The following is a 27,404-nucleotide window of genomic DNA, read 5'->3' on the forward strand; positions in this document are numbered from 1 at the left end:
CATTCTTGACCAATCCCAATATCTATGCTTATGCCAACCTTCTAGAGATGTAGTTAAATCTACGTAGTGACTATGCGCAGGTAAGTTTTCACCTGAAATCGTTTTACTTCCACCTGTTTCCTTTGAAGAGTTTGCACAATACAAAAACCTGTCGACTATTTGAGTCCAAGTTCCAAAACCAAGTACTACTTCTGGTCTGGTAGAGTTCATTGACGTATAAATAGAACCTATAGGATATACTGTTTGAAGTATTTCTGTCTTTAACGTTTGAAGCTCTGTTTTGTCTGCTTTTTTATATAACTTTTCTTCAAGTTCATTTACGTCAGAGATGCTATGTCTATGATATTTTTGTGGGTATGTTCCTTCTGTCCATGCGAAAATACGTTCTTTTGTTGCATCTACATATCCTTTTATCCATGTCGAGTCTGCTTTTGTATTCCTTAACTCTGTAACACCTTTCTCAAGCTCTTTCAACTGTTGTCCATCTTCCATTAAACCTCTGGTATGACTTGAAACCGTTTGTGCCAACATATCTACAGTTTCTTTGTCGGCTTTAAGGTCTAAACATCCTGAAACCCACCCTGTATTGGCTTTACCTTCTAAAATCTTCGATGTCCGTTCATGGTACCATTCAACCATTTTTTTAATTTCTTCATCTTTTTCATCCACATATTCCTTATTTGCCTTCTTCACTAACGCACTAGCCATAAGTCCCTTATCTACTTTCTCCTCTAACTCACTGTTGACATATGTTTTGTCAGCTTTCTTTTCAAGGCTAACGTTTAAGTCTGTTATTTCAGATATAGAATGTGTATGTCCAACGTCACTTTTCCTGTTTAAGGTTTCTTGTAAGTTTGTAATATTTGCAATGGTATGTGTATGAGTCTTTTTAGAATATTCTTTGTCAGCTCTTGTCACTTCACTTGACATTTTATTGTCAACATATGTTTTGTCTGCTAGTTCAGGATGAGTATGTTCTTTCGTTGCATATGTTGCATCTGCTCTGTCATGTTCTTCTTGAACTTTTTCAATGACATACTCTTTGTCAGCTTTGTTGTCAACATCTGTTTTCAAAAGAAGTTCATTTATAGGTTTCTCGTTTAAAGTTCCTTTTGTTGGATTTATACAGACAGTATGGTTCTTATTGTCTTGAAACAGAAACTCATCTGTCATTGGGTTTAATGTCAGTTTTAAGTTTCCTTCTTTCAATGACTCAGATATCTTAGAATAGTTTGAAAAGTTTGTTGTGTTCTTATTTAGAGCTTGCATAATGAGTTGTCGGTTGTGTTGTATTTCTCTCATAGACGCTGTTTCTTTCGACATTTTTATTCTAGATAAAATATGCTTCCAATAGAAAAAGAAAATTCAAGAGTTGCTACAACTAAACCATTAGATGAACTTTTTACGAATGTCGGTCAAAAGTTTGAGACAGAGACCGTAAAGCATGAAGGCTATCGTTTTGACTACCCATTAAGATGGCTAAGAGACCCATCTGTCACAAAAGCTATTGGCTTTCGTAGAATGAAGTTTGTGTCTGTAGAAGATAAAAGTTTTCCATTTATTGTAAGGTTTCATATAGATTATATATCTGAAGGGAAACGAAAAATGTGGGAAGAAATTGAGCTAATACAAGTTGACCTTTCATCTTCTCTACAGACTGCGTTAAAAAATATAGAAGATAAAATAAATTCATGTTATGCAAAATATGCTGATGAATATGCAAATACCGAGAGCACACTTTATGTGAGAATTGTATATGACAAACAAAATTCACAAGTGTCATTTCAAATCTACGAAGACAATCCAAAGAAAGACGAACAAATATATACAGAATTCACTGCAATGTCATGGTATTATTTGCAAAGAATGTTAAATCAGAAAGTCGAACTTCCTTTAGCAAATATTTACAGTCGATATGCAAGAGATGAACCATATTTATTTAAAGATGTTTTCGACCCAGCTGCTATTATAGTTCATGCTTCATTTTCTGGTGCACAAAACTCTTTTTTATGCTTGGCAAATGACTTTTACGAAAAACCTACAAAGTTATATGAACCGCCGAGTGGAAGTATTTCAGACTTTCAAGTATGGTTTACTACAGATGGAAGAAAAAGAATAATTCCATTATACCATGCGTTTTACTTAGAACTTAGTTTCATATACAACTACTATCGAACGGTAAAAATATAATTTTTTAATACGGTTGAGGTGTTGGATTTGGTTGCCAACTAGACTGTGGTGCAGGTTCAGGCTGTTGTATAACAGGAGCTTGCTCTTCTGGTTCAGGGTCTTTAGGTATAATACCAACGAACTGACCTACTCTTTTACCAATATTTTTGACTCCGTTCCAAATTCCTCTTCCTACGGTTTTTATTCCATTCCATATACCTCTTCCGACATTTCGAAAGAAGTTTCCAATACTACTGAAGAAACCCATTTTACTATATGTAAAAATCTAATGTCCACCTAGTCTCTTACGTTTCCTTCTGAGTTCCATAGCATTTTTTAACTGGAGCTCATACATTCTATTTCTCCTCTGGTAGAAAACATACTCTGGGTCAACTCCTGTGTTCGCGTCATCTGCATAGAGTTGTTTATATCCCACTTCAGGGTTTGTATAAAAAACTCTTTCCATCTCATATTTGCATACCATGGTGGTAAGCCTAACGCAGCGTCATTTGACATGGCAGTTTGCATTTGTACATCTGTTGGCACTTGACCATAGTTTGCCATTGCAGTTTGTATTCTAACTTCATTTGGAATATTCTCTGGGTTTGGTTGTCCAGGTTGCTGTGCATTCGCTAAGTTCTGTGCGTCCATTTAATATTAGATAAAAATATCTCTTACGAGTACATATACTGAACATTTGCAGGCATTGGTTCATCTTCATATTCTCTATATCTTTCTGCCACGTCAAATAAATAAATGACACAATGGAAAAAACCTAAAACAAGTAGTCCTATTTCAAACCACATTTACTTACTAATAAAATTTCTTTGTTATGACACTTTCTCCAGTTTATAGGACCTCTCTCATATTCTATCTTATCGTATCTAAACTCATAGTCATGTATGTCCTCTAACCATCTCATGACACTTTCCAAACCACTTTTATCGGATGTAAAGTAAAAGCATGGATGGTTATGTATAACGTCTAAAGTTTCTAAAGAGTCTCTCAAAGTCCAGTCTACTTGGTATTGAAAATCCCATGTGTTATAGAACGGCGGGTCCACTATAAAGAAAACATTTTCCTTGTCTTTATATTTTTCATACAACTCTGTCCAATGACATCTCACAAACTCTATACCCTCAATATATTTTTCTATGTCCTCTTTGAAAACATTTGTATAGTTAAGATATAAAACTTTTGACATAAGTGTTTCAATGTCATGAACTCTTATAGAACCACTATATAATAGTCTAGCAGATATACTATCCCAGTCTATATGTTCTGCTTTTTTCAAAACCTCTCTCACAATATTTTTCTTATCTAATGGTATACGTTCCATCTTACCTATAGGTATCTTTTCTTTTAACTCTTTCAATATATTATTTGTGTCTGGAATATGTTTGAGACGGTCCATATAGTTGTCGAAGTCATTGCATATAATCTTTGAGTCTGGGAATATTGTATGGCACAAATGGGATATATAGAAACTTCCACCGAACAAATCTACAAATGTTAGACCATTCGGTAGTTTCTTAAGTTCTCTCAATATAATATCTTTACATTTACTCTTATTTCCAAAGAACGGTAACGGTGGTTTTGTAAAATTCATTTATATATAATAATAAAAATGTTTTTACCCGAAAAGTGACAGAAAAGTGACAAAACATGTACGAAGAAGTCTTGAAAATTCAAGAGGGTAGAAAAGAGGTTAGAAAAGAGGTTATATCTAACCTTCTACCCTAAACATTATTTTTGTCTGATTTTACGAAGAAGTCTTGACAAAACATGAAAACATATATAATTTGTGAAAAGCTCCTGGAAGACCCGTATATAAGAACTTCATTTATACTAAACATCTTCAGGGCTAGAAGGCACGAAGTGCCTGGAAGCCCCACTACCTTTTTTTTTTTTTTTTTTTTTTTTTTTTTTTTCATTAGAATATTTTTGCCTTCATTATGAAACAAGTATTTCAATCATATTTCAATGACAAAATTGTTGTGTTTATTGATTATAAATTCAAATGAATGCTTCATCCTATGAAATACCCATTGAATTTTGATTTTGGAAAGATTGGGAGTATATAATCCAATACTTAATGTTATATCCTTATATTTTTCTCTTTCTAATCGAATTATGTTTCTGTTTTTGATATTACACGATTTTGAGCAGATTTTAAATGTAAAATCAAGTTATTGTCAATAATATATGTTTAAACTTAGAAAATAATCAAAAAGTTAGTAAATAACATTGAAAAACAAACATGTATAAGGGATTTTATTCTTGTGAAGAAACATAATTTTCTAATTCAGTTATCATCATCTGAATTTTTTCTGGAACATCTTCAGGAAAGGCTTCATATATATCATCTATAAAATCAGGATCCAGAAAAGCATCTAAAATTGCTTTTCCGTTTTGGACAGTAAATGAGTTACAATATTCAAAGATTTTATGTGCTGCTATTATTGCATCAACTTTGAATTGTACTGATGATGAAACTAGCATTTTAATTGTTGAAAAAACTATATCTTGGTAATTTTTGAGCAGAAAATCAACTAATTCTGTAATACTTGATGACATGCAAATGCATATCAATCTTCCTACAGAATTTCTTACTTGAAACACAGAATTCTCTGATAATCTAATAATTGATTCAAATAACTTTGATTGAACCATAATTTGGCACATTCTTGGGTCGTCTGTTAATATTATATTGCTCATCATATCAGATAAGTGAATTCCTTCTTCAACAGTCAAAGATGAGTTATCATATTCTAAATCTAAAATAGAAGGTTCTAAAACAAGTCCAGAAATTGTTTTAGAAATAATTCTGAGTGCAGAAGCACTTGAACTTCTCATTTTCTGGTCTTTAACTTGTAAATAAAAGGAAATTGAGTTGATTGAAACATCATTTGAAAATGCTTCAAGAAACTCTTGGTCATTAGAAGTAATTGCCATAATAATTACATAGACACATGAAGGATTGACTTGGTTAACTCTGCTCATGAGACTCATTGTAATATTAAAGAGCTGTGGTGGTGAAAAAATTGTTTTAATTGAATCAGGATTAAAAAGAGTTATATCTGCAATTAAATGAAGCCATGCTTCGATCAAACAGTTTCTTGATATTGTTATGTTTCTTTTCTCTTTTGTTTTCTTAGTTGCATCGATATCTGCACTCATTATTTGATAAATTACGAATAATTTTTGTAAAAATTTCTCATCAACAAATAAAGCACCAAATTCAGGGTTTTTGAGTATGATTATGTCTAATATGTTAATTGCATATCTGCAGCAATCTTTTTCTGTAATGGCGCTTGGATCTGGATTATAATTCATAAAATTCATCAAATAATTGAAATAATCTTGTGAAAATAGAGATTCTAATGTTTCTACTTTGAAGAATTCGACTTGGGATAAGTCTAAGTGTAAAAATTCTGAATGATCTTGGAAATTTTGACGAAAGTACATAGATTTGTTAAAGAAATTAAGATCTGTAAACTGTTCTGATCTAGTGAATGCATTTAAATTAATCATATCTTGTAAAAAATTTTCAATAGAATCAAATGATAGATCTTCATTAGGAGTTTCTAAAAAATAATCAAGTTCGGATTTGTAGTTACTAATTCTAGCTGAAAGCCCTTTATCTTGATTTGGATCTGCCTTTTTGTCTGTTATATCATCACATTTGTAATCATCAATCATATAAATGGCTTATAAAATATCAATTATTGGAATTCAATAATGAATTTAAATGATTTAAGCATATTGTATTCATAAGAGTGCAAAAAAACTCATAATTTATCACTGATATATTTTTTGCTTCAAATGAATCTCATACCAAGATTGTAATTGTATCAAAGCCAAAAGCATAGTAGATTTAATAGTATACTCCATATGGGCTGAATATCTTATCAAAAAATCTAATATTGACTGATTTTATCTGTTAGATATTTGTCAAGGAAAAACATTTAATTTTGACAAAACAAACGTAACAGACTTTCTCAAATTTATTCATAAAAAAATGAGTTCTCAATACGAGAATTTTCATGCTTATTTGCGATCAATTAATATTGGAGAGCCAAGTCCTTTCATCCCTCCATCTATATCAAAATATCCAGAAGGAATTCCGAACAAAGAAGATCTTCATGAAATTCCTCGTGATTTCACACAAGTTGAATTTGAATCTCCGAAATACACTAAGCTAGATCCAGATGAATTGAAAAAAGAATTCGTCCATTACGAAGTTAAGAAAATTACTTCACAAATTGACCATTCTCGACCTGATTCGAGCATTTATATGAACGAAATAGACTTAAATACCCAATTTACTAGTGTTAAAAACTTTATTAAATTCAAACAGAGCTTAGGAACGTATTATGATCTTAAATCAGCAGAGTTACAACTTCCTGAGCACATCAAGATGTGTGCTTGTCCGCAGTGCTTGAATGCAGCCGTTCCTAACTTCCAATATTGCGTTAATCATCTTCAAAAAGATCCGAAGTTTTCAAAACAGCATTTCATTGCACCAACTCCTCATAAGAAAGGTCCAGCTCAAAATGCATCTCAAAAATATTAAAATTTTTCGAGATTTCTTTCAAATGAAATTCAATACAAAAAAGCAAGCTCATTGGAGAAAAGCAATATGATTATCATTCATGAATATTTACAATAGTATTACAAATGATCGTTTAGATCTTTAATATAAGTTAAATTTCGTAATTTGTTAGTTGTATATAAAATAAACATTAATATAGATAGTAATAATATTCTATTGATCATCACCTTTGTTGTTCTTCTTCAAACAACTTTTTTTGAGAAAAATAATTAATTTTTCTTTGAAAACTTGGCCAAATGTTAAGAAATCTGTCAATTAATTGGTCGGGACAATTTTACGGACATAATTTTAGTAAATCTTATATGGATATTCTTTGCTTGGAGCAGGGAATTGTCCATGTTGTGCGGCATATAGTCCTATCTTTATAGCTCTCATTGTGTGTGTCAAATTCAACATAATTGGGTCAAATGTGTAATGATCATAATCTGGAGTTGAATAAGTGAAATATTTGATGCCTAATGACAGTGCTAAGCTTTGGAAACTGAACTCATTCCAGTTTAGTTGGGTAGTTACGACAACTGACCCTTTTGGCATAAATAAAATTCGAATTAAGTTTGTTCCTGTAATTGTGTACAAAAAGAGAATTCCGGTATGTGATATAGCTGCTTCTTTCAATGATGCAAACTCGTCTGTGATTATTTCCCATTTAATTTCAGGAAAAGTTAATTTTGCAGTTTTTGTAAGATTTTCAAAGTTTCCAATCCTCCTCTTTGATTCCTTAGCTCTGTTGTACATTACGTAGCGTGTTGCTGGAAGTTGTTTCAAATTAAAATTTTTGAATAATAATTTCGAAAGATTTCGAAATGCCGTTGCAGGATGTCTGAAGTACGTTGGTGGATCAAATACTGTATAAATATTTTTAGCGAAAATCCACTGCGACTCATTCAACATCAAAATTCTTTCATCTGGGAATCCAATGTCGTGAAGAATAAGGAAATTGTATGTATCACTATGTCTCTTGCCAATGACAATAGTGGATTTGCTCCAGTACTCCTGGGGAACGCACATAAGAGGACATAAACAATCTATAAAGAAATGACCGTATTCGCTACTCCACCAATGGCCAACGGCTACAACATGCTCATATACACCTAAAAATATACGCTCTTGGTCGTAATCATAAGTGAATGCTGGAATAAATTTTTTCTCTTTAATGAAAACATCTGATTCGTTTGCAAAAAGTATTGAGGAGCAAACATATAGGTTCTGTAGATGAGCAAATGTGGCTACAAGTGTTTTTGAATAATTAATTACGCTTTTTGTATTATTATAATTTAATAAAGTTGGTTCATTTAGTGAAAAGTTGTTTGGTACAGTGCAATCGATGATGAGACCGTTATGGTCTATTGGAATTGTTTCATTGTAACGAATAAATTTTTTATAGTGACAAGCAGGCATAATTGAATCATTTGTTGCAACGAGATGTCGAATTGTGTCTTCATAGTTGTTGAATATCGATGTTTCAAAGATAAGTCCAGCTGGAAAAATTGCACAAAATAAGAAAATAAACAGAACTGCGAAAGATACTGATCCTGGAATGATTACACTGACTAACTTTTGGTAGGATCGTGAGTTTAGCACTCTGTATATATAGATAAATTTTTTGTAAAAAAACATGAGAATTCGATTAATTTCCTTCATCAAATTTAAGAACAAAAAAAGTAAAACATGTGTTTTAATCAATGTTTAAATCCAAATAAAAATGAAAAATGAAATTAACATTGCAAAAAGGATCATTAACATTTACTAATGAAATAACAAGCAGATACAAATATATTTTCAAGTCTTAGGTTCTAGAAATTGGATATTTTTGTTCAATTAAAGGCATTTTAACTTTAAACCATGCAATCAAAGCATCATGCACTTTAATCGCAGATGGAAGTGGAATGTTGTTATCAGAAGCAATCTTCTTAGCACAACTTCTGAGTTCCATAACTTTTCCAGATTCAATTAAATTGCGTTTAAGGAGTTCATTAGTCACTATAGCCTGGTCTTTTTTTGAAGCTGGTTTAATATATTTCTTTGAGTCTAATGCAGCACACAAGGAAAGCAATACTGTTTGGTATTCATTTGGTTCAGCTTGAATATACTCACTAAGCTGAGTTAACGATTCATCTAGTGCAGTCTCAAGAGTTTTTTGTGTTACTTTCCCTTCTTTCTCAGTTTTTGCTGATTTACCGCTCATTAAATAAATTTGCCACCAGCAATTTACGGGTGTTAAAATTAAAGAAAAACAAGAAAATGTACGATATACCAAGTCTAAAGGAAAACGGGTTTTGGTTGGCAAAATTTTACATTGAAAAATTTTTTCCGGAGGTGTTGGTAAAAATAAACGTCTTTTAAAATGAGTACATTGCAGTATCCAGTTACGCAATTAAATTATACTGCAATGAAATCTCTCCTGGATGAAGGCAGATCCCTGAGGAAACAACTTGACCAAGAAAAGGCGCAACTTCAATCAAATATCGACAGATTTTTAAGTCATATTCAAAAATCAGAATTTTTGCAGAATACAGGTAAAATTTCACCTAACTTGTTTAATAAAGTCAAAGACTTTCCCTCATTTTTCGAAAATTTTGACCCCTCGCCATCAATTCGCAAATCAGATACGCTTCAGTTCGATGATTCTGATATTTCAGAGCAATCTAGCCAGATCATCAAACAGATAGATGAAATAGAGTCTCAAATTGTTATGTTAGGTAACGAAAGATCAACTTTAGCTATTCAAGAACAAAAAGCATCAGCTCAGCAAACTGCTGTTTTTGAAGAATCTATAGTCCTTCGAGAGCAATGTGACGAATTATTACAGCAGAGAGATCTTTTAGAACATGAACAACAGGAATACCAAGATCTCTTAGAGTTTTGGAGATCTAATAATCAAAAGTTATCAAGTGTTCTTGATGATTCAATATATCAACTGAAATCTGCTCAAAATATGAAAGACGCTGATTCAATTCGTTTAATGCAAGAGTTATCTACTATTTATACTCAGCTAGATGCTGCATCTCGGAAGTTACGTGTTAAATCATTCTAAATTGTTTGTATTTTTCTATAAAAAATTATTTTGGAAATCAAATATTATTGTTTTGATAGGATTGTATATGTGGGGATGCACTTTTTCTTTCTAATAAAGCACATTTTCTCAATGAAATTCGAAAAAGAAAACAATCCCATAATTGCACATAAAAAAACTTTTTCAAATAAGGCCTACATAAAAAAATTACGAAAATTAAATGCTATCATTTGAGTACTTTCTGAGACTCTGTTTGCCAGAAAGTATATATGCATTTGTAAACTTTCAGAAACGGAAAAAAAATAGGCCGTTCGAAGTTTTTGACATTGTGTCAGGACTCAAAAATCTTTATAGTCCTTTGTCCTCTCAAACAATGGTTTTCTAAAAACGTACAATATTTTGTCGACATTATACTCAACACATATTATTAAATGAATTACATTAAAGAGTCGAGAGTATGCAAATTTTTTTATTTATTTATTTCTAATGAAATTCATCTTCGAATATACGAGAAAAAGAGTAGTATCTTATGTAAGAACATTATTTTGCACCATGAGAAATGAGAAATTTTTCAGATCTTGTATTATATAGACATTTTGCAAAATGAGATGCGGTTTTTCCATTTTTAGCTTTTACATTGATATTTGGCCAATGTGAAATAAGAAATTCATGAGCTTCTTTACTGTTATTCTGTGTGGCAAGATGAAGTGCAGTTTTACCATCTTTATCTTTTTCAGTGACATTCGCACCATGTGAAATAAGCACTTCGGCAGTTTCTTTACTATTATTACATGCTGCAATATGAAGTACGGTTCGTCCATCTTTATTTTTTACATTGATATTTGCACCGTGTGAAATAAGCATTTCGGCAATTTCTTTACTATTATTCCGTGTTGCAACATGAAGTGCAGTTTCTCCTTCTTTATCCTTTTCATTGATATTTGCATCGTGTGAAATAAGAAATTCAACAGTTTCTTTACTGTTATTCCGTGTTGCAGCATGAAGTGTAGTTCCTCCATATTTATCTTTTTCATTGACATTCGCACCATGTGAAATAAGCACTTCGGCAGTTTCTTTACTATTATTCCATGCTGCAATATGGAGTGCGGTTTCTCCTTCTTTATTTTTACATTGATATTTGCACCATGTGAAATAAGAAATTCAACAGTTTCTTTACTATTATGCGTTGCTGCAATGTGAAGTGCAGTTTCTCTATCTTTATCTTTTTGATTGATATTTGCACCATGTGAAATAAGAACTTCTGCAATTTCTTTACTATTATTCCATGCTGCATTATAAAGTGCAGTTTCTCCATCTTTATTTTTTTGATTGATATTTGCACCATGTGAAATAAGCACTTCGGTAGTTTCTTTACTATTATGCGATGCTGCAATATGAAGTGCAGTTTCTCTATCTTTATCTTTTTGATTGATATTTGCACCATGTGAAATAAGAACTTCTGCAATTTCTTTACTATTATTCCATGCTGTAATATGAAGTGTGGTTCGTCCATCTTTATCCTTTTCATTGATATTTGCGCCATATGAAATAAGAAATTCAACAGTTTCTTTACTATTATTCCATGCTGCAATATGAAGTGCAGTTTCTCCATCTTTATATTTTTCATTGACATTCACACCATGTGAGAGGAAGTATTCGAAAAGGGATGGAATATTAAACATCGGTGAATAAACAAAAAATTTGATAAAATCATCAGTTTGATCAAAACAAACTAAAAAGGATTCAAGGTTATTGTAAGCTCCACAGTATTTTAAATCGATCTCTATATTGTACTCATTCATCAAGAATGTAATAAAATCAATGTTATGTGAAATAATTGCATATTCCATGCATTCTTTATCTGGTTCTTGATGTTTCAAGCATTCACTCATGATCTCTGGATTTCCTCCTAAAAATGAAAATCTGAGGCATTTTTGAGTTATTTCTGAGTTAAATTTTGTTCTTAAGAACTTGAAACAATCAACTGCTCCATGGTAACAACATAATTCAAGTAATGAATATCCTTCGTCGGAATATGGATATAAACTGCTTTTAACACTTTGATTTTTATCAAACCATTCTCTTTCTGTGAATGCAATGAATCTTTCTAAGTCATTATTCATAATTGCTTTGTATATTGTATCATCTATGTGAATTTCGAGATTGTTAAAATAATCTTTTTGGAAATCATCAGATTTGTCTGATTTAATTCCATATTCTTTATAAAAAAGGAATTTTGAAACGTTCCTGACGCTGTTGACCTCTTTGACATGATATTCATCAGATATGAGTTTGGCAAGAGTTAAATATGACTTTGCAAAGCGATTATTATACGGAATGATATTTAAAATGTCTTTTATCATATTTTGGGGAGGATATTTATTTGAATCAATCAATTCTATTTTGATAATCTTGTAAATCGAGTTTAATTCTTCTTCTTTTTCTTTTTTCAACTGATACAACGCATTATATATATCGATATAGTATTTGTAGGTACTTCGCAATTTGCTGTAATTGCTTGGATGAAAGTTTTGATCGGACATTATTTATTTTTATAATGGAAAAATATATAAATATGACACTAACATATTGTAGATTCATAAAGTATAAAGTAAGGGTTTCGTTTTGCGAAAAAAACGTACAATACGCAATTTCGCTAAAAAAACATTTAGCTAGCAATTTCGACATTTGACTCCACTCAAGACGTCACTTTTTTAATTTTGCGGTATCATATTTTTGGAAAATCTTTATGAATATTATATAAAAAGTCTCTTTAATATCTATATTTCATATTTTTATCGATTTTTAAAGTTTTGGCGAAAAGTATTCAATTATTTTTGCTATTTGGTCGGGTAAATGTCAGATTTGCGACATTTTCTGATATGATATTCAGATTCTACGTTGATAATAATGCTTATAGAACCCTCTTGCTATTGTGTCAAAATTGCGAAACCGATAGCAAAAATATCTCGCAATATCAAAATTGAGATATTGAGTGAATTATGCATTATAGAGATTAAAAATCTGATTTGTGAAAACATCTCATCGGTTTCTAGCTAATTCAAAAATCTTTACTATCTTATTCGATTAAAATGAAAAGGGAATAGTTTCATTATGCTTTAAATGACAGCCTTATAATATAATCATAGTTTTCGCTCAATATGCAGCATTTTTTTTTCGAAATCTATGGTCAATATCCTAAATACTGATTGCTTTGCATTCATATCTCTTACATTTTCTATACCCACATCACTATTCATTGCTATTCCTATCTTTTTCATTTTTGTTTGTTTCTCATAATTTCTCAAAAAACATGATAACTTGATATTTGTAAATATCATACTTTATAACGTAAATAAGAACTTGACCTATTAAGAAAAGCAGTAATGAAAAGAAAATCTGAAATTCATAAAAATTACAAGTTTCTGATGACAATTAGCTTAATTAAACCAGGTACAAGATTATATAATTGTATTTTCTATCCAATTATCCATATAATATCTTATCCAGAAAAAATAACTTGATCAATACCAAATGATTTTTTAACTAGTAAATAAAGTATTTTCTTTACACACAAATTGTATATCATAGTTTTTTTTTTGGTTTCGCAAAACATCCAAAAACAAATATGCTATAAAAGTGACAATTTAGCAAAACGAAACCCTTATATAAAGTGTTGGTATTGTCTTTGATAATTCTTTGTGCCGATAGATTTGACCAAAAATTTTTCTGAATTTCATAGGGGAAAAAAATAATCGTCGAAATCAAGCAAAAAAAAATGTTTCCAAATGATCAATTTAATCGTGGATACCAACACGACAGAATGACAAGATTTGCATCAAATGTAGATAGGCCTATCGAGAGTCGCCCAAGAAGAGATTTCCCGATGAGAAGTCAATCAACAAGAATTGAGCCTAGCAGCCCACGCGAGATTCCGATGCAGAGAAAGACATCAACAATACCACCTATAGTTAATTTCGATCTTTCACAACGTGAAAGCAATATAGAATGTGAGATTTTACCAACAGATGTTTCAATAGATGATGATGACCCACTGAAAAAGATCATTCAAATGCAAAATGCTATTTCAGAGAAATTTATTAATACGATAGAAAGCAGCTGCAAAGTTATAACAGCAGCAACGGAAATAATTAACGAAATGCCTAAATTCTCAAAACCATATCAAAACGCTCAACATACAGGTAATGACTTAGAAAGTCGTATTCAATACGTTCAATCTATTGAAGATGGAGCAGATTTGAACTTAGAAGAAATTCTTAAATGATTTCGCAAAAATAGAGTCTGGTAATTGTTTGTTGTGTTCTTAGAATTAGATTGTTTAGTAACTGTTATAAAATATTTCTTATTTAATTGAATATTTTTAATTATATTCGCTGTTACAATAATTTGTGTTATGAATTACTTAAAGTTATATATTATATGATCAAAATGCTTTCCTTCGAATTCAATATAAAAAGAAATTCAATTCAAAATTTTATTTTGTTGAGAATGATTTGTATTTGTGCTCTTATAGATATTAGATTTGTAAGGTTGTAACTGAAGAATGCAAAGGCGTAATAATCACTTTTATACATATAAAATTAGGTTGGAAATAGTCTTGGATTTTTCTTCAATGGAGGATATTAAAAATACTAATCACCTCAAATTGTTTTGGGCATTACAAATTCATTAAAAAACGGGACCCAAAAATATTTGAATTGATTGGTGTTTAAATATCGTTTTAAATAACATTAAGGTCTCAACAGTTTTCAGCATTAAGCAGGCAAATACTTTAAGCTCGTTAGCATATTTTTGGAATGGAAATAAAGATATGAAAATTAGCTAATAGAGGGAAAATACATTTTGATATGATATAAAAAACTGATTTGATTCTTTTATTTCAAATTCTTGAGAATTATCTAAAAATAACTTATTTGAACCTGTTAGCTGCTCTGACAATTGAAACAACTGCTTTAGCAGCGGCGTTAACGTTCTCGAAGCAAGCGATACCTTCCTTTCTGAGTGCTTCGATGAGTGGGCGATACTTTCCGCCTGACTCGATAGCGCAGATGATTGGCTTTGTTGGGTATTCTGCCTTGAGTTTCTTGAGGAGTGGGAGGATTGAGTTTGGATCCTTGAGCTCTTCCTCGAGGCACTTCATTGAGTTTGTCTCTGGAACGAATGCGCAGACAGCGATATCGCACTGTGGATCCTTGAGAACACCCTTAAGGATCTCGTAGTAACCTCTGTCTGGGAAGATTGGTGTGACATCGAGAACTTCTGCGACATCGACAACTTCTCCGATCTTGTACTTCTTGTAGACACCATCGATGACTTCGAGAGACTGCTTTGACCACTTTGGAAGGTGGAGCATGTTCTCTGTGCCGTTCTCCATCATCTGGTCAGCTATTTCGCACTTCTGGAAGCCAGCGTTTGTGAGTGCTGCGATACCGATTGAGTGCTTCTTTGCCTCTGTCATGAGGGATGGATACAATGTTGCCAATGTGACAATATTGTTCCACTGTTCTGTTGAGTCAGCAACAATTGCACCTGCGTTCTCCATCAAGCTCTTGAACATGCCGTAGTCGCCAGCCATGGCTGCTGTGTGTCCCTTGGCTGCTCTGACGCCTGCCTGTGAACGGCCGGCCTTGTAGATGACAACGGTCTTTCCGATGTCGTTCGCGTGCTTGACGACGTTCATGAGACTGATGCCCTGGCCGTCGCCGAGGCCTTCGATGTAGAGACCGAATGTTGTGATGTCTGGAAGGTCGACGTAGTGCTCGAGGAAGTCTGTGACGGAAAGATCGAGCTGGTTGCCGACAGAAATGGCGATCTTTGGTAAGACGGATGGTGAGCAGTCTGAAATACGAGAGATCATGTAGGCACCTGACTGGCAGAGGAATGCGCAGTTGCGTGCACCGGAGACGCCATCAGATGAAGACCTGTTACGTGGAACAAAGACAGTATTGATGCCACCTTCCTTGAGGTTGCCGACTGTATTTGGTCCGTTGACAACTGGTCTGTCGTTTGACATCTTGAGGAGTTTCTCGTGTAATTCGTTCTGCATCTTGGAGCCGTGCTCTGTTTCGCCGAAGCCGCCTGAGATAACTTGGATTGACTTGACGTTGTTGATGTCAAATGCGTCTGAAACGAGTTTGCCGGCGCCTTGTGCTGGAATGCAGATGGAAAGAAGGTCGATCTTCTCTCCGTTGCGGGCTTTGTTGAGAGCTGCGAGGTTCTTGAATGCTGGAACACCGCAAAGTTCCTTGGCCTTTGGATGGAGAACGTAGCAATCTTTGACACCGTAGTCCTTGGCGTTCTTGAGAATAACTGTACCTGGATTGAGTGGGTTTGTTGTTGAAGCGCCTGCAACGACGATGGATTTCGGATTTGTAAGGCACTCGATGCGATCAAGTGGTTTTCCGGAGCACTGTGCATCGTAGTATGGAAGGGTTCCGCGTGGGCTGACACGCATAACACCATCGAGAGCCCACATCTTGCCCTGGACTGCAACTGTTGGGTTGACTTCGAGTTCATCGATGATATACTTAGCATCTCTGTTGTACTGAGAGTACTTTGAGATGAGGCCTTGGACGTTCTTGAGAAGTGGCTCAACAATGGCCTGGTCAAGATGCTTCTTTGTGCCACGGACACGGCCTGTTGCGAGCTTTGATGCTGGGAGATTCTCGATGATGCGGCCGTAGTTGGTGCCTGTGAATAAGGATGGGACAAAGATTTGGGCGTGGTCTGGTTGCATGACAGATTTGAGATACTCAACTGTTGTGCCACCGAATCCGTAGCAGACGAGTGGGCCGAAGAATGGATCCTGGTAGCCGGAAACGAGGAGTTCTGTTCCGAAATCGCCTGACATCTTCATTTGTTCAACGAATAATGTGCCTTCGAGCTCGTATGGAGAGTTCTTGTTGAAGCGTTCGTCGAATACCTTCATAGCCTTAGCGATTCCTTCTGGTGTATTTGGAATGTTGAACTGGAGACCGCCGATGTCTGTCTTATGTGTAACAAGAAGACCATCCTTGCGGTATCTAACAACACCCTTTGCAACAACTGTCTTAGCATTGATATTTTTGACAACCTCTTCTGGTGACATTGTCTTTGTTGCATAGCAATGTGGGGCAATTGAAAAGCCAAGATCGCCGATGATTGAAAGAACTTCATGTTCAGCAAGAAGTCCATCTGGTCTCTCGGCAATGACCTTTTGTATAAGCTTCTCTGTTGAGTTACTGGAGAATCGAATGCCGCTCTTTAAAGCACTTAACATTTGTCAATTTTTCTTTCAATTTGGGGAGAAATGATGATAGCGGTTTTATATTTAAAAATATTGGGATTGAGATCTGAAAACGAAATTTATAAAATTTATGGGATAAAAATTTCATTGTTTTCGGCTTTGTAAACTATTCAACCTCACATCATTTCTCCACGAATGAGAACTTTTTTTTCTCCATTTACAACTCTCTTAATTTATTAATTCTTTAAGAATTAAAATAGATTATTAATGGAGAGTAATACTTGTTGAGCTAATTATCATTTATATCGAACAATTTTATTATCGGAGCAAAGATTATGAAAGAAATTGGCCATTCTTCATATCATTGATTTTTCCTGCCATTGTTCAATATAAGTAATTATGAATTACCGATTCTTTAGGCTAAATTAAAACACAAAATTTGGAAGAAATTGTAGAAACATGCAAAACACGTAAAATTCATACTTTCCACTAATGACTAATTTTTGAGAGTGATTTTCAATTGTGCATATGCAAAAATATTTTAATACAGAAAAAAAAATAACAATAAACAAAAGTTTGTGCTGAAAAATACTGAATTCTATATATAAATGTAAGATTAACAGAATTTTTTTTTCCTGCATATGTTTCGCTTATCAAAGAAAGTAATTTTTCAAGCGTGATATCTGGGTTTATATACCGGATTTTCACTGTAAAGTATTATAAGTTACTAGTATGAATTTCAACTTGTGAAGTTCAATTCTAGAATCACCCAAAGTTTAAGTGATATATAGATTAAATCAGACTTAAGTATACATAAAAGTTTTAGAATAAAATGATAATCCTTAATTAATGATATGAGAGAAATTCAATAAGGAGGGTAATTATAATAGATTTGCATGATTGGATTGCCTTATAAATTATTTTTATAATGTTCTGGCCCATGTGCAATCAATAATTGAACAATTTCGTTACGATAATTTTCTTTTGCAATTTGAAGTACAGATTTACCACTGCAATCTTTGGCATTGACATCAGCACCATGCGACACAAAAAACTCAATGAGTTCCAGATAATTTTTATCAATTGCATAATTTTGAATCTCAACAACACTATTACGAATTTTTATTCCCTCCGACTTATTAATGCGTTTACAAAAACTGGAAGTGTTAAGAATTTCTGTTACTGCATAATGAAAAGCTGTCTTACCGAAGTCATCAGATGAATTAAAATCAGCACCATGGGAAATAAGAAACTCAATAGCATCTTTATGAAGGTTCTTAGCTGCAATATGAAGAGGTGTTGTTCCATTTCGAACTTTTGCATTAATATCAGCACCATTTGATATGAGAAATTCAATAATTTCTTTTAGTTTAGAAATAATATCTTTGTCATTATCTTCAGATATTAGATTTTCTACTGCAAAATGAATTGCTGTTTTCATAGTACCTTTACTTTTATATATAGCACTGACATTTGCTCCATGTTCTATAAGGAGTTTGATAATTTCTCTGGAACAAACCTTCACAGCTTGATGTAAAGGAAAATGTCCATCATCACCAATAAAATTAACATCTGCACCATTTGAAACCAGGAGATCTACCATTTCTTTATTTTCATTTGTTATGGCATCAATCAAAATGTTAGAATACTTATTACATAAATTGACATCAGCACCATAGGAAATGAGAAGTTCAGCAACTTCTTTTGAGTCGTATTTAACGGCATAATTTAGAGCAGTTCTTCTATTGCCATCTGTTTCATTAATATCAATACGATTTACTACCAAGTTATCTAATAGAAGTTTGCAATTTTCAGCGCAATTAAATATAGCTGCATAATGTAATGGTGACTTTGAAAATCGTGTGTCGGTATTAATTAATATCATATCATTTTTGATAATATCATAAGTTTGTGGAAATGCTGCACACCAAGGAAAAACTATATTTTTATCTTTCTCATAGAGAAGAAAAACAGCACCAACATTTTGTGAGTCAAAAACTGGAGTCATACGAATTATTTCAGCGAGACTCGTTTTATAGAGATCTTCATATAAATCATGTTCTAAAACGTAATTGAGAAAAGAATTGTTATGAGAACAAATTGCGCAATATATGCATAACTCATCAACCTGCTTCACATTCATACATTGATTGATGATATCTGAATTTCCACCAGTGATTGCATTTTGGAGACACTTCTTGGTTATTTCAAAATCTTTAAAATTTATTCTAATAAAATTGAAAATGTTCACCGAACCGAAATAAGCACATTTTTCAAGAATTGTTAATTCATCATGTATACTTGGATATGCTCTATTGCTGAAAATATTTTTTTTAACTTCTTGTAGATTATGTTCTAAAACGTATTTTTTAAATTTATCAATATCATCGTAAATAATAAATGAATCATATGCACATGTAGAGAATCTAGAGTCATGATCGAAAAATAAACTTGGATCCGCTTGAGTATTTGAAAAATAATAGTATAATTGTCCGAATAATTTATAATAAAAATCTCTTGCTCTGTAATTGTAAAAACACGCTAAATTGAAGCTTTTTTGAAGTTTTTCTTTTGAAATTTTATATTTCTCTACTAAAACTGCAATTATCAAGTTATAAATCTCATCAAAGGATTCATTTTCTCGCAAGTGAAATAGCCTCTCGTATGTTGAAATAAAATCACTATATTTTGCTGATAAATCACACATGAAAATTTAAAAGTGACTCAAAGAAATTACTGGTAGACTATTTGCACTTTTTCAATAAAAATTTTGACTTCGAATTTTATTCAAAAATTGTGTTTTTAATTGAAAAAATACACAAAAATTTTATAATATTGTTTCACCATATGAATCATTTCCATTTGTATAGTCAAATTTAACGGTTTGTTATCGGGAATGGCAAACTCATGTCTCAAACTCCATACTATGTTCTTATTTCTTCTGAGCAGCATGAAAATCCTAATATTGTGCTTCATCGATCATAGAATTTAAAAATCAAATATTTTAAAAATCAAATAATATCAAATAAAATTATGAAAGTAGATCTCGCTTCAAATATAGAACATAGGGAAGTTTCTTTAGCATCATTAAAGTATTTTCATTTAGACGATACATTTTCTGTGGATAATTAAACTTGAAATCATATTTTTCGCGTGTATTCCGTTTCATTTCCTCAAATTTTGAGAGACATATGCGAAGTTTATGAATACAAGTTAATTAGGAATAATACAAAATATTTTAATAAAAAGGAAAAAAAATAAAAAAATAATATTTATTGTTGTTGTTGCTTTTGTTTGTTAATTACTTCTTCTCTCATTTCCTCTATTTCCTTTGCGAATTTCTTCTTCAAAGCGTTGACTCTCATCTTTCCAGTGATTGTAACACCTTCATTTTCGACTGTAAATGGTTCATCAGTCAATCTTACAGCGGCTAATTCAGAACCATCTTTAAGTCGGTCGTATTCTTTACCGTATTTGTTTGCATTGTAATGGATATAGTTTATGAAATCCTTATTCTTCAGAAGCTCCTTGAATTTCTCGTCATCGAATGTCTGATCTTTGAAGACTTGTGAGAAGTAGTATTCTCCAATATTCCTTGGAACAACAACAATGGCAACTAAAGCGTGAATATCATTCTGTGGACTGATGAAAATGTCATCAATGAATGAGTATTTTCTGTAAGTGAATCTCAAGAAAGGAATTGCGAGATCCATGCCTGGCTGGTACTCGTAGTTATCATATGCTCTTCCTGGAATGATCAAATGATGTGTTCCTGGCTCTATCTCAGCTCTGTCGCCTGTCTTGTACCAGTCATCTTCAAATGCATCTTTCGTGATCTCTGGATTTCGCCAATAAGATGTGAAAAGTGCTGGAGTTTTGATCAGGAGCTCTTGTTTTGTGCCGAATTTGCATTGAAGATGTGGCATTGGACGGCCAACTGTTCCTGGTGTGTATTCGTTCGATGGACATACAAATAATGGTCCGGCTGCTTCACTTGTTCCATAAATTGCAACAAATTCCGCTCCGAAAATGTTTGAAAGGTCATCATGAACTTTTGCATCGAAAACATCACCGGCAACAGCAAACCAATCGAGGCGGCCGCCGAACACATCGTTCTTTATCTTGTTAAAGAGTAAAGAATCTGAAATTCTGGACCTGAAACCGAAATATCTTGTAAATGAAGATAATTTAAGGCAAAAGTTCATAAGTGGCTTAACTTTTTCGGTCTTTTCCATGATAGCAGAGTGTACTTTAACAAGGAAGGCAGGAATTATTGGTCCTCCTGTAATTTTACAGATTTTCATATCATCTTTTGCTGTTGCAATGCCTTGGCGAGCATAAACGATTTGCGCACCTCGATAATTGAAGATAAGGAAGCCAATCCTCTCAAGAATGTGAGCCATCGGAAGAAATGAAAGATGGACATCTCCAAATTTGACAGGAACGCTGACTTTAATGTAGAAAATACCAGTAATCATAGCATAATTGGAAAGAACAACGCCCTTTGGAGCTCCAACAGTACCTGACGAATAAACAATTGTACAAGGATCAGAACTCTGTACTTTAGGTAAGGGGGCAATTTGATCGTATTTAATAACATCGTCGAATAAGTAATACTCGTATGGCATTCTATCTCCTATTTCATTTACAATTATGAACTTTAATTCTGGACAGAAGTCTGATTTTGGTGGGAAAAGAACATCAACTCTTTCCCATTTGGTTGGTGAAACGTAAATGCATGAAACGCCTGCATCAACCAATGTATATCTTGGATATGTCGCAATTCCTGAATCAAAGGCGAAAACAGCAACAAAGCCGAATAAATGACATGCTTCTAAGAAAATTCCGGACTCTAAACGATTCTCTGTATAAACGCCAACTCTGTCGCCTGGAACTATGCCTTTACTGAGCAAAAATGAGCCAACTCGAAGCGCTAATTGATGAATTTCTTCTCTTGTCTTATAAACAATTTTTTCATCAACAATTATGCCTAATTGATTTTGAGTACGATATTTCTTGTATGTATACATGAAAAAATCTTGCATAGTTTCGATTTCTGCTGGTTTAGAATCATATTCTTCAACCCATTGCGGTAAACTTTCAATTAAATCCTTTTCCATGAAAAAATAATTTAAAATTTGGGGTCTATAATCAAAATATTTTGGGAAAAATAATTTATTTTGTAATGCATGAAAAATAGTGTGACTTCACTTTTGACAGTTTACAAATGTAAAGTGTTGCATCCTTAAAAACTTGGAAATATATACATTCATGAATTATCTTGTATATTAATTGAAAATCCATAAAACCCTAACAATATTTTTTCTTAAAAAAAACTATAAAAATATAAATAAAATTAATCGTTAAATAAAAATATTTGATATTAGAATTTTATTGGAAAAATAAAAAACTTAATATTTTAAAGAAATACTTAAATACTTGAATGTTTTAACTTTTACATTATCATATAGACTCTCAAATTATTAGCCATTTTGGCTGAGAACTATGGTCTGCGAGGTACATAGATAGAATCAGTACCTCGCAGACTATAGTTCTCTATATGGCGCCGAAAATTTTTGGTGAAAGCTAAATTTTGCCAGCAAACTAAAAAATCAAATTAATTTATAATTTTATTCATTTTGCGATCCTACTATAATCAAATGTATTGAAAACATACGATTGCATGAATATGGTAAATTATTTGTTTTGCAATTATAATCAGAAAGAAAAGTGATTCGACAGATGCCATTACCAACATGACCAAATATTTCACCATAACTGAATGGATCTGGCATTAGATCACGACCACTCTTCATGTCAGTGTTAGTGAAATAAAGGTTAGATTCGTGGAATGGCGTATTTTTGTTTGGGATACTATTCTCAGGGTAATGTGGACTTATACATCCAGGATGTCCACTGATATACGAACTTCCCCCTGATCCTCCGAATTCATAAGAATATTGCTCTTTCATGTCTCTGGTAAAGTTATGGTAGCCGCCTCGATAACCACTACCACAGCCTCCCATACCTCCTTGGTTTTCTCCAGAATTTAATCCGTCCATCCCTTTTCCAAGTTCTCCTTCAGTCTGGGTACCGCCAAACATATTTTCGCCATTATTTAATGCGGTGAGAGTTCCTCCTGGAAATCCATATCTTTCTTCATCTGAAACAGCACCACCACCAGAACCGGCAACAATAATACGACTCTTCAACGAATGTAATCGTGCAGTGTCATTATAAGGTTTATTTAAATCAATAAAATCTGTCCTAAGGTCAGTAGCCCCTCCTCCACCTGCTCCACTTTCAGGAGGTGCCAATTGCGCCTCGTAATGCTGATCTTTCTTATCAACGCTACCTTGTCCGCCAAAGTTCCAACCTCCAAGAGTTGGATAGAAATATTCATCCATTTTGGTCTGATCTTCTCCTTTTCCGCCTAAGTATAAATATAATGTCCTGGGATAGCGGAATGTAATATCGCCAGTGACATATGATCCATTGCCACCCGAATGGAGGCGAAGTGTCGCTTTATTGAGACTTCGGCCATCGCCTCCGGAAGCTCCCCAAAGCTCGATTCGAAATATTCCTTTTGGGAATTGAATGATATATGGTTCGCATACGAAGCTAGATTCGCAAGGATATTCAACAAAATATGTGTTTGCAGTATTTCTAACTTTAAGAATGGCGTTATTTGTTGTATTATGAAGAGAGAATTCAGGTCCTTTAAGCTTCTTGGTTTAAATAATCCATTTTTAATGTTGATCAGAATTCTCAAAAATTGAATGACCGTTGATTCCATTCAAAATTTAAAACAATAGATTTGAATGATATGAAATCAGATAACATTATAATCAGGAACGGTTCATTATTGAATTTTAAAAATATGGAGGAACGGCCCTCCACAATGCAGCAACAAAATATTGAATTTGAAACATTTGGTGATAATAGTAATATTAATTAAAATCTACTCATTTGTGAATTGTATGATAGATCCCTTGATTATAACTATCAAAACTTTTTTCTGTTTTAATGGTAATTATTAATTGGTTATTCTAGAACTAAGCAAAAATATTTAGCTGCAAAATTAGCAGCCTAGATTAGTATGCTTCAAAAAATTTCTGATAAAAAGTTTTAAACTAAAGAGATATACATAATATTGCAAAACAAGATGAATAACGCAAATAAAGAGTAGAATTTGGATACGAATTACACTTGATAGTAAAATCGCATACTTTGTTAAAATATGACTTTTTAAATGTTCTATACACTAATGTTCCAGTGAACTCAAAAGGAACAAAAATCTCTAAATCATCGGGTGCTACTACTTCATATCCTTTCACATAATCTTTAAAAATGTCGGTTTCAATAGAAGGATTTCCGCAAATATACACGTATTTCAACGACTTCATATAAGAAATACTATAATTCTCAATAGTACGAATAGAATTTGGTAAAATCAGAGTCTTAATAGAATAACATCTACAGAAGGAGTCTGAGGAAATTGTTGTTAATTTACTCCCTGGGAGAAAAATAAATTCTGTGCAAGAAATCAACCAATCAAAAGCCCATTTTTTAATAGTTATTATTGTGGGTTGGATTATCATTTTAGGAACATGTGTACAATTCCTAAAGGATGAGAGACCAATTTCAACAATCTCATATTTAATATTATTGTGATATACGTAACTAGGTATTTCTACTGGTTGTGCGTAGTTAATATCTGAAATTCCGGAATTTGTTGTTTGTAGGTTTACTGCATTCCAGATTTTGGCTGTTTTTGAATTCGGAATCGTGGCATATTTATAGATTCCAACTGAAAAATTCTCCGACATTAGTTGTGATCGAGGGTTCTATTTTTAAAAATCAGTAATTCAGTTTAGATAATTTTCTGAGATAAACTTATCCGATTTCACATTCAATTTTTTGACTCTTTTTAAGATTCTACGGTCCGACCAAACGAAGACTATCGTTAAAATTTGATAATTAGGTGGACATTTTGTTACGCATGTTTGATTAAATAAAACATTGTTTTCGATGCACGAATAACAATAACTTGAATTACAAGTTTTACAATTTAATATTGAGTTTTGAAAGAATTATGGAACGGCTTTCTGCAATGCAACACCAAAAGATTTCAAAGAACGCATATATGATAAGCTATAATGTTCAATCGTGCGAACTGAACTTGGAAAAACTAGAGTCTTAACAGAATAACATCTACTAAAGAAATTTATATATGATAACTATTCTACGACGCATGTTAATAATTGTTTGATAAATGAAGTTTCTATTAAAATTTTCTTATTTGTAAGTTTCAAGATAAAGAGGATATTTTACTGACTTTAGGAAAAGTGACGACATTATCAGTGTTGCCTAAAAAGAGGTTTGATTTGCTATCTAAATATATGAAGAAACGCTCTCATGATTTTTTCAAGGATAGTATTAAAGTGAAGATATTTAATGAGAAAAAGTTTTTTACTCTTAAGGGTGCACACGAGAGGATCATGTAAACTTCAGAATTTAGAACCTTATTTTTAGGCATTATCTTGGCTACCTATTTCGGCTCGAAAAGCAAAAAATATCAAAAAATACAACTTGACTCCATTATGACCCTTTCATGGAGGTAGTTTTTATCCGCTAGTATTTTCCCTTTGAATCTCTTTACAATTCGAAATCAAATTCAAATCTCAGTAGAAGAAAGGAAGAATCGACTTACTACGGTTGTAATACGAATAAATACATATATTTAATTATTTTTATTTACATAATAATTGTTTGAAGCTCATATTCCATCAAATTTTTAAATAAAAACATTAAAATGTTGAAAATGTTCATATATTTTAATAGGGTTTTGGCACTTTATTGAGGAATTACTACATACATAGTCGAACTGAACTTGATATTTTGAAATTTAAATTATTTATCAAAATTAAAATTTAACTTGAAATTTATAATTATTTAGTCATATTTTGCATAATTCTAAGTAGATTTTGTAAAAAATCAAGAAAGAAAAATTTTAACGTACTTTATTTTTTCTTTTTTATAATAATACATATTATTATATAATTAACATATTCATAATGTTTCACCCTTTCAAAAATATAATCCTCCTCCTCTCAAATAAACGTACATACGGGTGGCCTCTTTTTTCAAAAAATTAAAATTTGAAATTTTTGGCTCAAATATTAGAGATTTTTTCAACCTTCAACGATATATGTTGTCTATATCAGACCTCCTTTCTTTTTGATACTTAACATTGTTCCTAAATCTTAGCCGTTAAGGCTGTTCTGAAAATATTTTTTTTTCGAAAAAATTCGAAAAAAATTCTTAAAATTCAAAAATCCCTTAATTCCTGAGGATTTTGGAAAAAAGTTTTTACATGAACATGTGTATATTATATGAAGTATATTGATAAGGTAAAAATCAAATTTTATTGCATATTCATCGAGAAAATAAACTAACGAATCCCTCAAAATTGAGAGGGTAATCCTCCTCCTCTCAAATAAACGTACATACGGGTGCACCCTTAAGATATAAACATTATAGCAAATGTATGAGAAAAGCGCAAATTATGTCTATTATTTAAGCATGAATTGCATTTGATAGTGAAATCACAAACGTTGCTATAATAAGACTTTGCAAAAGGTCTTAGTGCAGATGTTCCATTGAATTCAAAGGGAACAATAATTTTTAAATCATCTGGTGCCACTTTGTCATATCCTTTCTTAGAATCTCTCAAAATGTCAGCTCCGATTGAAGGATTTCCACAAATATATAAATATTTCAAAGAACTCATATATGATAGGCTACAATCTTCAATAATGCGAACAGAACTTGGAATAACTAGAGTCTGAACAGAATAGCATCTGGAAAATGCATCATAAGCAATTGTTGTTAATCTACTGCCTGGAAGAAAAACAAATTCGGTGCATCCAGTGACCAAATCGAAAGCCCATGTATTAATGGTAATTATCGTGGGAGGAATTACTATTTTAGGAATATATGAGCAATACCTGAACGCTGAGATACCAATTTCAACAATTTCATATTTAATATTTTTATAATATACATAACTAGGTATTTCAACTGGTCTAGAATAGTTAACATCAGAAATACCGGAGCATGATGTATGTTGGGATATTGCATCCCCGATTTTGGCTGTTTTTGTATTCGGAATTGTCGCATATTTATAGATTCCAACTGTAAAATTCACCGACATTAGATGCTATCGATTGCCCCATATAAAAAATCAGTAATTCTTGTGATTTATTTTTAATAGAAGGTCTTGCAGGAATTTCTCATTCAAAATTTTATGGTCATATCTGACATTTGAATGAATTCAATACCTATGATAATAATACTGA

The 27,404-nt window shown here is 32.5% G+C and overlaps 16 protein-coding genes across 16 annotated transcripts, besides 2 other annotated features; 4 read left to right on the plus strand and 12 right to left on the minus strand.

Moving 5' to 3' along the window:
- Window positions 1-4,098: part of a mobile genetic element that runs on past the window's edge.
- TVAGG3_0383860 (phage tail repeat-like family) lies at window positions 11-639 on the minus strand (the record flags this gene model as incomplete). Its single annotated transcript, XM_051232162.1, has 1 exon — window positions 11-639. A coding segment is annotated over one exon (629 nt), but the record flags the coding sequence as incomplete, so codon positions are not given.
- Window positions 702-1,323, minus strand: TVAGG3_0383870 (phage tail repeat-like family; the record flags this gene model as incomplete). The annotated part of the gene is made up of 1 exon (XM_051232163.1): window positions 702-1,323. A coding segment is annotated over one exon (622 nt), but the record flags the coding sequence as incomplete, so codon positions are not given.
- Window positions 1,342-2,190, plus strand: TVAGG3_0383880 (uncharacterized protein; the record flags this gene model as incomplete). Its single annotated transcript, XM_001311882.2, has 1 exon — window positions 1,342-2,190. One exon carries the CDS (start codon window positions 1,342-1,344, stop codon window positions 2,188-2,190), a length of 849 nt encoding a protein of 282 aa, XP_001311883.1.
- Window positions 2,195-2,437, minus strand: TVAGG3_0383890 (serine threonine-protein phosphatase family; the record flags this gene model as incomplete). The annotated part of the gene is made up of 1 exon (XM_001311881.1): window positions 2,195-2,437. One exon carries the CDS (start codon window positions 2,435-2,437, stop codon window positions 2,195-2,197), a length of 243 nt encoding a protein of 80 aa, XP_001311882.1.
- TVAGG3_0383900 (phage tail repeat-like family) lies at window positions 2,960-3,778 on the minus strand (the record flags this gene model as incomplete). Its single annotated transcript, XM_051232164.1, has 1 exon — window positions 2,960-3,778. One exon carries the CDS (start codon window positions 3,776-3,778, stop codon window positions 2,960-2,962), a length of 819 nt encoding a protein of 272 aa, XP_051101894.1.
- Window positions 4,099-4,183: 85 nt separating the features above from the next.
- TVAGG3_0383910 (armadillo (ARM) repeat-containing protein family) lies at window positions 4,184-6,101 on the minus strand (the record flags this gene model as incomplete). Its single annotated transcript, XM_001311879.1, has 1 exon — window positions 4,444-5,871. One exon carries the CDS (start codon window positions 5,869-5,871, stop codon window positions 4,444-4,446), a length of 1,428 nt encoding a protein of 475 aa, XP_001311880.1.
- An 89-nt stretch (window positions 6,102-6,190) lies between these two features.
- Window positions 6,191-6,745, plus strand: TVAGG3_0383920 (uncharacterized protein; the record flags this gene model as incomplete). The annotated part of the gene is made up of 1 exon (XM_001311878.1): window positions 6,191-6,745. The coding sequence occupies one exon, from the start codon at window positions 6,191-6,193 to the stop codon at window positions 6,743-6,745; it is 555 nt and encodes a 184-aa protein (XP_001311879.1).
- Window positions 6,746-7,072: 327 nt separating this feature from the next.
- On the minus strand, window positions 7,073-8,182 carry TVAGG3_0383930 (glycosyltransferase family; the record flags this gene model as incomplete). The annotated part of the gene is made up of 1 exon (XM_001311877.1): window positions 7,073-8,182. The coding sequence occupies one exon, from the start codon at window positions 8,180-8,182 to the stop codon at window positions 7,073-7,075; it is 1,110 nt and encodes a 369-aa protein (XP_001311878.1).
- Window positions 8,183-8,570: 388 nt separating this feature from the next.
- TVAGG3_0383940 (uncharacterized protein) lies at window positions 8,571-8,969 on the minus strand (the record flags this gene model as incomplete). Its single annotated transcript, XM_001311876.1, has 1 exon — window positions 8,571-8,969. One exon carries the CDS (start codon window positions 8,967-8,969, stop codon window positions 8,571-8,573), a length of 399 nt encoding a protein of 132 aa, XP_001311877.1.
- A 140-nt stretch (window positions 8,970-9,109) lies between these two features.
- Window positions 9,110-9,954, plus strand: TVAGG3_0383950 (uncharacterized protein; the record flags this gene model as incomplete). Its single annotated transcript, XM_001311875.2, has 1 exon — window positions 9,129-9,818. The coding sequence occupies one exon, from the start codon at window positions 9,129-9,131 to the stop codon at window positions 9,816-9,818; it is 690 nt and encodes a 229-aa protein (XP_001311876.1).
- A 673-nt stretch (window positions 9,955-10,627) lies between these two features.
- On the minus strand, window positions 10,628-12,340 carry TVAGG3_0383960 (ankyrin repeat and SOCS box-containing protein 4 family; the record flags this gene model as incomplete). Its single annotated transcript, XM_001311874.1, has 1 exon — window positions 10,628-12,340. One exon carries the CDS (start codon window positions 12,338-12,340, stop codon window positions 10,628-10,630), a length of 1,713 nt encoding a protein of 570 aa, XP_001311875.1.
- Window positions 12,341-13,555: 1,215 nt separating this feature from the next.
- TVAGG3_0383970 (uncharacterized protein) lies at window positions 13,556-14,168 on the plus strand (the record flags this gene model as incomplete). Its single annotated transcript, XM_001311873.1, has 1 exon — window positions 13,576-14,082. The coding sequence occupies one exon, from the start codon at window positions 13,576-13,578 to the stop codon at window positions 14,080-14,082; it is 507 nt and encodes a 168-aa protein (XP_001311874.1).
- Window positions 14,169-14,678: 510 nt separating this feature from the next.
- TVAGG3_0383980 (COA binding domain containing protein family) lies at window positions 14,679-17,081 on the minus strand (the record flags this gene model as incomplete). The annotated part of the gene is made up of 1 exon (XM_001311872.2): window positions 14,728-17,076. One exon carries the CDS (start codon window positions 17,074-17,076, stop codon window positions 14,728-14,730), a length of 2,349 nt encoding a protein of 782 aa, XP_001311873.1.
- Window positions 17,082-17,876: 795 nt separating this feature from the next.
- TVAGG3_0383990 (spectrin binding) lies at window positions 17,877-19,563 on the minus strand (the record flags this gene model as incomplete). Its single annotated transcript, XM_001311871.2, has 1 exon — window positions 17,954-19,186. The coding sequence occupies one exon, from the start codon at window positions 19,184-19,186 to the stop codon at window positions 17,954-17,956; it is 1,233 nt and encodes a 410-aa protein (XP_001311872.1).
- Window positions 19,564-20,286: 723 nt separating this feature from the next.
- TVAGG3_0384000 (decanoate-CoA ligase protein) lies at window positions 20,287-22,184 on the minus strand (the record flags this gene model as incomplete). Its single annotated transcript, XM_001311870.2, has 1 exon — window positions 20,316-22,163. The coding sequence occupies one exon, from the start codon at window positions 22,161-22,163 to the stop codon at window positions 20,316-20,318; it is 1,848 nt and encodes a 615-aa protein (XP_001311871.1).
- A 489-nt stretch (window positions 22,185-22,673) lies between these two features.
- TVAGG3_0384010 (glycine-rich protein family) lies at window positions 22,674-23,450 on the minus strand (the record flags this gene model as incomplete). Its single annotated transcript, XM_001311869.1, has 1 exon — window positions 22,674-23,450. One exon carries the CDS (start codon window positions 23,448-23,450, stop codon window positions 22,674-22,676), a length of 777 nt encoding a protein of 258 aa, XP_001311870.1.
- A 2,075-nt stretch (window positions 23,451-25,525) lies between these two features.
- Window positions 25,526-26,566: a mobile genetic element.
- The last annotated feature ends 838 nt before the right edge of the window (window positions 26,567-27,404 follow it).

This window comes from Trichomonas vaginalis, chromosome V (genome assembly GCF_026262505.1).
Source record: "Trichomonas vaginalis G3 chromosome V, whole genome shotgun sequence".
Lineage (NCBI taxonomy): Eukaryota > Parabasalia > Trichomonadida > Trichomonadidae > Trichomonas > Trichomonas vaginalis.